Here is a 10,407-nt window from a genome sequence, read left to right on the forward strand (position 1 = left end):
CGTTACCCTGCTATGTGTTTGCATCGTTAAAATATCCCCGTTTAATTATTTATTCTTTATATTGATTCATTAATATTCTTCTAAGGTTAATACGAATATGTATCACTGGCTTTTATTTTGACTTCATTTTAAGCACTTCCGTTCTGTCGTTTTTGGTTTCAGACAGCAGAAACGAAATACGGAGGTGGTATTCCGTTTTTCCGTTTTTGGTTTTCAAACGGAAAACGAAAAAACCACGTGATTTCCGTATTCCGTATTTGGAATGAAACGAAAAAACAAACTAACAAAACGTACACGGACCTGGAAACCTGCGCTTATATGGAGGACTCAAAATGCTTAAATAAATGTATAAATAAATGTATAAATAAATAAATACATGCTTAAATAAATGTATAAATAAATAAATAAATAAATACAGGAATGAATAAATATAAGTTATAAATCAACAGGACATCATTAAATAAATATATTTCTACATTTCTGTATTTCTTCATTTATTTATTTCTCTATTTATGTGTCCACACGTATTTCTTCATTTATTTATGTGTGACATTTATACATTTATTTATTTATTTATACATTTATTTAAGCATTTATTTATTTCTACATTTATTTCAGAATTTATTTATTTATAGTTTTTAAAAGCATTTCATGCTATACATGTATTTGTTTATGGAAAAGAAAACACAAAATGCACATGCCCAGTAACAATTTAAAATATAATATAAGAATGCAGTATGTCTCTTAGGCCCTCTGTCTTGCTTTTGAATATGAATTCTCCCGTAGATCAACTTTTCTCAACACGTGTAGGCATGGTTTTCTCTTCCCACCTCTTTTATGTTTTTCGTTTGGGGAGGTAATCTCTGTGAATGTTTTGATGTGCTCCCCTCCCAATATTAAAATATGCAAAACAAACCGATATGACCAAGGCATTTTTAGAAGGCATCATTTATAATAAGGAAGCAACCGAGTTAGACTTAGCCACCACTCTTTCACTCCAAACATTGATGCAGACATGTTTATTTCATACGTTTCTCTCCTTATACTCACTGGACTAATGGGTAAGTGCTACGCTTGATTTAGAATGCCATGCATCCATGAGAGTCAAGGTTTATGTGTAATAGAACATTGTTGGCACCAATATAATGCTGTTTGAGTCTTACATTTTGTTATTAAAATGTAAGACTCAAACAGCATTATTCTGCACGTAAATATTCTGTTTTCATAAAAACATTCAAGTAATGATACTAACCTTGAACAGATAACTTACGTAGCTATGTCACTGGCTAACCTGTAACTGATAGTCATTAAACAAATGCATTTGATCACTGTGACATAATAGTTTGGTGTTGTTTTGTCAGAATTTGGCACAGTCAAATTGAGGCAGTGAGTAAAATGTCAGTCAAGGCTTGAAGCCCAATCTCTATCCCATGTCTCTATGAGCTGCAGAACAAAAAACAATTGAAATACTGGTCTGAAGGACAGGTTTTTTTTCTCCAGCTCTGTAAAAGTTATTACAACAAACCAACCAAACATAATTTCAGGACGCTTTTAAATCTGTCAGATTATGATGGAATAGACACTGCAATTCTTCAAAAGACACACAGAGTAGTAATATACAGATTTGTCTTTGAATGAAACAGTATTTGGAGACAATTAGGTATAAATAAACAAATATGTTTTTCTATATGCAGTAAAATGTTGTATGTGTTCTTGTTGCAGGAATTCAAAGCATAACTACAGTCAGTAAAGTGTCGGTGAAGGCTGGAAAGAGACTCTCCCTCCGAGAAACAGGTATCGAGACAGAGCCACTGTATGCGATATGGCATGAGAATTTCCAGTACCTACAACAATGGGCTGTTACTCATCCCTTCTTCACTGGCTACCCCCCCGCATTGAGCCTCACGAGCTTGCAGGTCCTATGGGATCTCAGTCTAGGCACCGACAGGAAGAGAGAGCTTAACATCAGGGAGCACTACTGGCCGTACTACGCAGTCGAGAACTGGGCAGTCGTTAATACAGTAACTCAGTGCACCACGGTTTCTGGCATGCAAATAACTCAGGGTATTGATGTCCTAGTGCATTTGGGTCCATGCGCATGATTGTCTATTTGTATCTTGATTTTGAATAAACGCTTTATAGATTTAAAGTAAAAGTCTGTTGCTATTTCTTCCAGTGAGTACTGTCCAGGTGGTGTGTGCTGTCCTAACTCCAACACTAGCAAATACTGAATAAATGTTCAAATGAATTTTCTTTGACTTTACAGCACCGTCTCCAGTCACTACCGAGCATTCCTATCGGCGTATGAGTGCAAAGCCATTTCTAACTCATCCCACAAACTCCAGCAGAAACAGGAAAGAAGAAGAGAGCCTGCAAGGACATAAGCAGTCTGTATATGTTACTTTATTTGACTTTAAACTGTTTAACACAATCTCTTTAAAACACATAAACGCACCTGAGTGTGGTAGTTCATTATTGTATTTTTATTGTATTTTATTTATTTATTAACTCTATGTAACACTGAGGAAATGTGTTTTTATTTACATATTTACAAATAAATAAATCTAAGATAGAAGAATGTATGTGTGGGTAATTTCAGACAACATTAACCCCTTCCATTAGTTAAATGTATATCTCATCTGGATTTCTCTTCTAGTTCCACGAAGGTTCCGATTCTCACCACCCTCGTCTTACTGCTGCTGGTTGGTCCCTTGGTCTTTTTTGGCTGGAAGCTGATGATGAGACATAGTAAGTCTGTTGTGATATCTGCTAAAACAAATTATGAAATAAAATATCTGTTATTTAAATTTTTCCTTTGTGTATGTATTTCTTTTAGAAAAGACCAAGCCTCAGGAGTCTAACATCACTGCGGTAAGATACAGCCATGCTTTTCCTATTATTAGTATGATGAGTAAGGTAATACATATTTGGTTAACCTCCACACTGTCATATTTCCTCTTTATTATGTAAATGTAATATTCTACTGTATGTCCAAATGTGTTGACTATAAATGACTAGATTCACATCAGCACGGCACATGGAAATAAACTGCACTATTCAAACCAACAAATATTACATAAGCCTCACCCTCATTTCCAGCTCAAAACAGCAACAATTGAAAACCTGGCAAAAACATTATCTTAATGTTTTAAACTGAAACGATAAAATTAAATGATAACATATTTTTATAACCAGAACAATTATTTAGACGCAGCAGCCATACATTCGTCATTTAAATAAGTATTCTTTCTATGTTTGCTTTGTACCAACATGGCTTGAAACCCAGTGGCGAGACTACTCGTCATTGTTTAGAAGTTATTGAGTTACTCAAAGCAACTGCACAACTGTAACTCCGGAAGCTTTGACCAATCTAATTCTGTCATCAATGAAACCTTTGCATGCTCTGCAGCACTGTCACGCACTATGTAAAGTAGGACAACCAAAAACCATGGGTAAAAAAACACTGTGAACTTTTTAACCCGTAGCGGAAATATACACAATCGCTCTACACATGAGCAAAAGCTCCACATCAATTCAATATAATAAGGTTTACTTCCATTTAAACAGGGTTTGGAAGGGATCAATGGGGATCCCTCACAGGGCTCACACATTGAGAGTGATGCTGTTGAGCACTACACTACCGTGGTTCATACTCCACATGCAGCAGCCCAGCAGCAGGTAAACCAGACGAGAACTTCGTATTTAGTTTAACACAGTGTAAAAGAGAGTGTGGTGGGTAAAATGTTTCAAATTATGTGCTTCCACAACATATAAACATAGGGTGTATTAAACTTTTACATTGTGATATATTAGGCTTAAATGACATCTACAAAGATGATTGAGAGGGCACACACAGCTCTCTGCCTCAGACAAGGGTCAACAACACCAGACATAGATAGACTCAGCGGCCTTGTGCTGCTCCATTCTTAACCGGTAGAGAGGAGACTGCAGAGCGAGGACCAGGAGGCTCAGACACAATAACGATAAGAGAAGAGACGAGGGGGGAGACGTCAGCAAGAAACCTCCACATTCCTTAAAGTAACCAGCTTGGACTGGGACAGGGGTCACACTGAGTGACGAGAACTAATATGTAATGAGGGAGTGGACGGAGGCGGCACCTGCATTGAGGCTGATGTATAAATAATATGTCAATGTGTTTGTTCGGGGCTTGGGAAAGACAGATGTGGAGGGAGGTCGTTGTCTTTAAAACCGGACCCAGACCAGGTTTATTTGTGAAACTGTTGGTTCCAAATAAATCTACGTGAATTGAACTCTGATCCAAACTCTCTGTGTCCTGTGGATGTTTGATTACTGAGGTCCAGAGGGTGAGTATCCTGTGGCGTCTCACCAGCAGTCAGATAGGAGAGAGATACAAGATTATATGCATCAGGTTAAGAGATTAGTTAGAATGGACCAAAAAGGAAGAAATCCAGCCACAACAAGAGCTGCACCTGAAAACATATTTGCCTACATATGCGTCTTCCCCCTAAAAATGTTATCATTCTGACTGCAAATCTCATCCAGCAGAATAATTCCCCCGAAGAGAGTGTGACATACAGTACCGTTGTAACAAAGGACAGCGTGTGACAGATGGTATGTTATTAATTGAAATACATTTTAATAATGCAAATGTATTAGTATTGTGGTTATGATTAGTCAATAATTAGTGAGCATTCTCTTCTCTGCTTCTTTTCTCTCTTTAGACTGCACCAGTTGATGGAAGTGTGATCTACACTACACACTAAAAACAAGTATGGGCCAATTATCAGAAAAGATGGGAGGACATTCTGATGTGTATTTCATATGAATATTCTGAGTATCAACCCAGCAATCTGTATAAGAGCTGTGTAAGGTAAACTTGTTATTTAGACAGTTGGACACAATGAGTAAGAGCAACAGTTTAAATATGAACCAAAAGGAAATCACCATTAAAATAAATTAAACCAAAAACACATGTACCACTTACCTGCAGTTCTATTTATGAATCTAGATTTAGTTTAGTGTTTGTGTGAGTTGCTGTGTGTTGATGATGTCCGCCGTAGAGATGTCTCCCTTCTCTCGTGTATAATGAAACATTTCAGTGGGATAACTTTGTGGTGTGGTGTAATACTGGGCATGATTAAGAAACATAAATGAAAATAAACAATGTGATAACCTTAATTCTAGTCATTATTGTGCAACTAAAAACTGAACATTTTAAAATAAAAACATCATTGTTATAAATTCTAAGTCAAATATTGTATTGTTGTTGTTTTTTTACTTGGTATTGTCTTCATTTAACCAATTCTCTCCAAAATGGCATAACTGCCTTAAAAGAGGAAGCGATTGTAACAGTTGCAATTGCATGTTGAGGAAAATCAGGAAGTAGAATTAGAATGAGTCTGTCAGTGCTTCAGCCCATGAGGTGTTCTGTCTGAGTCTGCTCACTCACCAACATGAAATCTCCTCTCAGAGTTCTTCTCATCCTCACCGGACTCACAGGTCAGTCACAAGGGTAATTGTATTTGTGTGTTAAGTAATGGTGAGCTGGTTATGTCAGAATATAATGGAAAGAGTCATTAAATACACACAGTTCGTCAACTTTAACACAGAAGATTAATACACAGAATTGTGTCTGAATTAAATGGTATTTAGAAACAATTAGGTATAAGACAAATGTTTTTTTCTCTATGCGGTAAAAGGTTGTATATATTCTCGTTGCAGGAATTCTAAGCATAACTACAGTCAGTAAAGTGTCAGTGAAGACTGGAGATTCAATCTCCATCCCATGTCTCTATGGCTCAACAAATGTAAACCGAGTGAAATACTTGTGTAAAGGAGATTATTGGTCCTCCTGCAATTATGCAGTTAAAACAAACCAAAAAAATTCAAGAAAGTTTTCCATCTCTGATGATAAAATCCAAAGAATCTTCACTGTGACTGTAAAGGACCTGATGGATAAAGACACTGGTTATTACTGGTGTGCTGTGGAGATTAATCAAGGGTCAGATGTCAAAGAGTATTTTCACCTGTCAGTCACCAAAGGTAAGAGTACTTCAAACACATTCAACACATATTCAATCCTTTGTGAAATTGTAACACGGAGAAAAAAACACAAGCATGGTCTTATTTGCTTGAATTAAAGAATGATTACGATGAGGCTACCCACAATTGTCTATTGTGTCCCTTCATAAGGTACACCCAAGCTCTACACGGATCTTCAGAATAAAACAGGATTTGAAAGAGATAATTTAACCATCAATTGCAACTATAGTAACCATGGTGAAATCAGGTGGTGCAAGCTGGGCCGCTCCTGTGTGACGCCTGGATCTTCTGGATCAATAGATGGAACAGCAGTTACCATCAATGCAAGTGTCCCCAATGTTTTCACCGTGACGATGAGCGGACTGAAGAAAGAGAGCAGCGGCTGGTATCAGTGTGTTAAAGGAGACTTACAGATGCCGGTGCATGTGACTGTCAATGAGCCACCTACCACAAGTAAGTTCTGCAATTATAAAAGGGAAACATTGTGTAATTATTTGATTTAAAATAGAAGAGATTTAAGGAAAATATGTTGTCATTTTACTTGATCATTGTCTTGTTTTGGGTCATAACCACACTTACAGCAACAAGCAGTACCTTATCACCCACGCCTGAGCCTGTGAAACTCACCTCTGTTTTTGCAGAAATAACACCTACCACAGCTCAGGGTGGCCAGCACAGGTCAGACGGCTTTGAATTGTCATGCAGTATTTCGGGAACTGTGGCCATCTGATGGTGAAATACAACAGTTATAAAGGAAAATCTATATGCAGTTGTATTATAGAGACATATAACTTGTTGGTAATATAACTAAGACAATAAGATGGTTTAGAGTTGTAGTGTGTAATCAGGTTGATGAATTATGTTATAATAATAATAATAATTCAGACTTCGATAGCGCTTTTCCAATACCCAAAGACGCTTTACAGGGAACAAGAGACACATTGAACAAAATGTTGAATTGCTTTGCATTTTGTGCTTTTATGTATTTATGCTGCAGGGTTTCACTTGACTTAAAGAAAATCCTCATCCCTTTGAGCGTGTTGATCATCGCTGTCATGGTGACCTTGTTCACCTGGTTCATGTTGAAAAGACACAGTAAATTGCTAAACTCTGATTAATCCAAGTTATACTAATTTTCTTCATGTTATATATTTGCATTGAGAGTAATCACAGTTTTTACTTTTTTCACATTTAGAGCAGACCAAATCCGCATCATCAGCCATGACGGTATGGGTCACTTTTTTACTTCCCAATTTTTCCCAAAGAAGGCTTTAAGGAGCTACAGAATAAATGCAGTAGTTTAAGAGTGGTCATTGGCTTAGGTTTACACTGCAGTGGTAAGGTGATCATTTAAGCGCAAACAATTGCAGAGAATATACGATCACGTTGCAGAAGTACTGCGGAACAACACTGTACCCTTGGACAGTGAACATTGTCAGATAGACCGAACTGAGCAGTGCCCAAATTATGGTAATTCCTCTTTAAGGGTTTTGCGCAAGCCTGATATGATCAGTTTGTTGCAAATACTTTTTTCTTGAAACTGTGTGAAACTAATTTGAAAGGACATTGATGAACATGTAAAGGACACTATTAATGTTGATTTGCTCCCTCTACATAGGCAGAAGAGGAAGTAACATACAGTAATGTTGATCACACCAGGAACACTTCAAACCAGGTAAACAATGACTACAGTGATGATAAGAAAAAGAAGAAAAAAATCTGATAATGTAGACCATTGCATATAGTTATTTCATATTCCTATTTTGCCCAATTATATACTTGTCATTTTTTATTATTAAAGAAAAGCGTCAATCGCTATCAGAACTCACCTAACATTTGCAAATATACTTAAGGACATATTCGTAGACTGAACATAATATATTATAATCCCATTCCCAATTGCAGCTGAATACAAACAAAAGTGTAATTCATCAAAAACAGAAATAGCTTTGTCCTCTCTTTCATGTCTGTCACCTCTCTTACCCAGAGGTCAAATCCTGAGAGAGATGCGGACGTGACGTATAGTTCTGTGGTTACCATAAGGAAGAAAAGTATCCAAAGGGTAAATATTAAGTAAATCAAAACTCACATGGACTGTCACATACTTTTGTTAAGTTTATTTGTTTTGGTACATTTTGTTCTTCTACTTCTTTTTCAGGTTGAAGCAAAAGACGAGAATGTTACGTACAGCACATTGGCTTAGCACACGTTACCCCTCTTTGCCTAATTTATCATCTCAAATTAATTTTGCAAATGTATTTTACTTATCCATGTGTCAAATTGCAATAAAACATGAATAATCGTCTTATTTCACTCATGTAAACGAAAAATGTATGTAAAATATGGTATGACAATACATTTTTTTCTTTTCTTTTGTTTATACAGAATCCTCCATCAATTTGTAAAAGTGGCATGTCTGATTACTTAACACACACATAACACCTCACACCTACATTCTTTGTCCAAAACCAATTTTGGTTAGTTGAATCCAGCAATAATATTATTTTATTTTAAATGCTGTTGTATTATTTAAATACCAATCGCTTCCTAATTGCTGCCCTGGCATTACTGCCAGGTTTGCCACCAGCCCAAAGCCTTTTACAACCCAACTGTAAAAAACATTGGAAGTGTTCAAATAGCCCTGTACTGCCACCTTCAGTTTGTTGACATATAACTACTTTCACGACTGAATGTACACATGAACATTGAACTTTTAAACCCTCTGTTTTTTTTGTTGCTTTTCGTTTCCATTTAGTTGATTCCGTTTTCGGGTTGCAGTATTATGCATGTTAGTTCACACTGTCATAGCTCTCTGGGGCACCTGAATCTAATGGCGCCATTGTTAATGTTTATAGGAAGACCTGTGCTTTTCAAGTCAAAATGTCTGCTGTGAATTATTTGACAAATTAATCAATTTTAGGGCTCATAACCTGGCAACTGCCCCATTGTTCCTAATCAACATGGTGCAGACTGAGTGCAAACCAGATTAAAATATGGGTGTGTGGTTTGGACGAAATTTATTTGCAGGACATGTTGAGTCAGAGGAAGTAGCTTTTTTTGAAAACCACGTACATTTCTTGATCAACGGACGCCACCTGTACTTCTTTTTTTACCCCTCTACGAAACAAAGTCTATAATTTATCAGTCATCACCAGTGCCTCCACTGTTCCCAAATGAAGGTTGAAGATATTATGGAGAATATACGCTCACTAGACAGTAAATCGACGGACAACTTACTGTGTACAATGCATACTAATAATAAAATGAACAAAATATCATGTGACTACATATTCACTTCTTTAGCTAACTTATGTGATGCAACTGTCTTACGAAGGAAAATACAAGATTGTAACAGTTGCTATTGCACATTAACCAGAGTGCTGTACAGAGGTCTGACAGTAATGTGGTTGATGTTGTTTTGTCTGACTGCTCTCACTGACATGGCTGTTCATCTTAAATGTCTTCTCATCCTCACTGGACTCACAGGGCAGTAATGGGTCCTTCAAAAATGTTAATCCTTTACACACATGTTTTATTAAAAAAAATTCTGGACATATAATTTAGTATACAAAATAGCTAGAACACAAAGATCAATGGAAGGAACAATACCTATAGCATATCTGCTAAAATGTTATACTTCTTCATGTTTCAGGAATTCACAGCATAACTAAAGTCAGTGAAGTGTCAGTGAAGCTCCTGTGTGAGCACTGACTCATCGTCTGGATCAATTGATGGACCAGTGTCCCCAACACAGAAATAAATCATCATCATCCATATAGTACCTACTATAACAATTATATTTTAATGAATGTTGTGCACTGAGATCTTCGGGGGTCTCTTGGATCCCAAAAGTGTACATTCTCTTCTTACCACCATTTTTTATTTTCAGTTTATACGGGCCACAGTCGCACATCTTTATGTCAGTGCTTTGAGTCACATCGTCGTATTACATTACTCACTCACTGACTGACTTGTGACCAATGATGATGGGGGAACATGTTCATCTCATCATCATTGGTCACAAGAGGCATGTTACAATTTCGACATTCGTTTTTTATTTATCTTGTCAGGTTAGGAACCTTTTGTTTCAAATATTTAGAAGAAGTAGGCCTAATGACTAATGTGTAAAACAAAAGCTACTATCAACATCTACTATAAACATCTGCTATGTGTTGTATTTGTTCTTGTTGCAGGAATTCACAGCATTACTACAACCAGTGAAATATGAGAGAAGGCTTGTGATTCAGTCTCTATCCCATGTCTCTACAGCTCACATTGTAAACGTGCAAAGGATGCAGTCAAAACAAACCACTGAAGAAGACGTTATTTAAAGCAGTACAGCTATTTGCTTGTGTCATAGTGGCGGAAATCAGCTTGCCTACT

General features: G+C 36.7%; 1 protein-coding gene across 1 annotated transcript; it reads left to right on the forward strand.

Moving 5' to 3' along the window:
- Positions 1-5,435: 5,435 nt before the first annotated feature.
- On the forward strand, positions 5,436-9,300 carry LOC130207587 (polymeric immunoglobulin receptor-like). The gene is made up of 7 exons (XM_056436234.1): positions 5,436-5,481; positions 5,704-6,024; positions 6,175-6,477; positions 7,220-7,251; positions 7,643-7,699; positions 8,012-8,086; positions 8,183-9,300. Exons 1-7 carry the CDS (start codon positions 5,436-5,438, stop codon positions 8,225-8,227), a joined length of 879 nt encoding a protein of 292 aa, XP_056292209.1. The 3' UTR covers positions 8,228-9,300.
- The last annotated feature ends 1,107 nt before the right edge of the window (positions 9,301-10,407 follow it).

The sequence above is a fragment of the Pseudoliparis swirei genome, chromosome 17, assembly GCF_029220125.1.
Source record: "Pseudoliparis swirei isolate HS2019 ecotype Mariana Trench chromosome 17, NWPU_hadal_v1, whole genome shotgun sequence".
Classification (NCBI taxonomy): domain Eukaryota; kingdom Metazoa; phylum Chordata; class Actinopteri; order Perciformes; family Liparidae; genus Pseudoliparis; species Pseudoliparis swirei.

What these genes read in the sequence shown, in the direction of transcription:
- LOC130207587 (XM_056436234.1), top strand. Translation starts at nt 5,436, where the DNA reads ATGAAATCTCCTCTCAGAGTTCTTCTCATCCTCACCGGACTCACAG. An exon ending in CATCCTCACCGGACTCACAG is followed by an intron (nt 5,482 to 5,703) that starts GTCAGTCACAAG and finishes TTCTCGTTGCAG; the next exon opens with GAATTCTAAGCATAACTACA. An exon ending in CCAGGAACACTTCAAACCAG is followed by an intron (nt 7,700 to 8,011) that starts GTAAACAATGAC and finishes TCTCTTACCCAG; the next exon opens with AGGTCAAATCCTGAGAGAGA.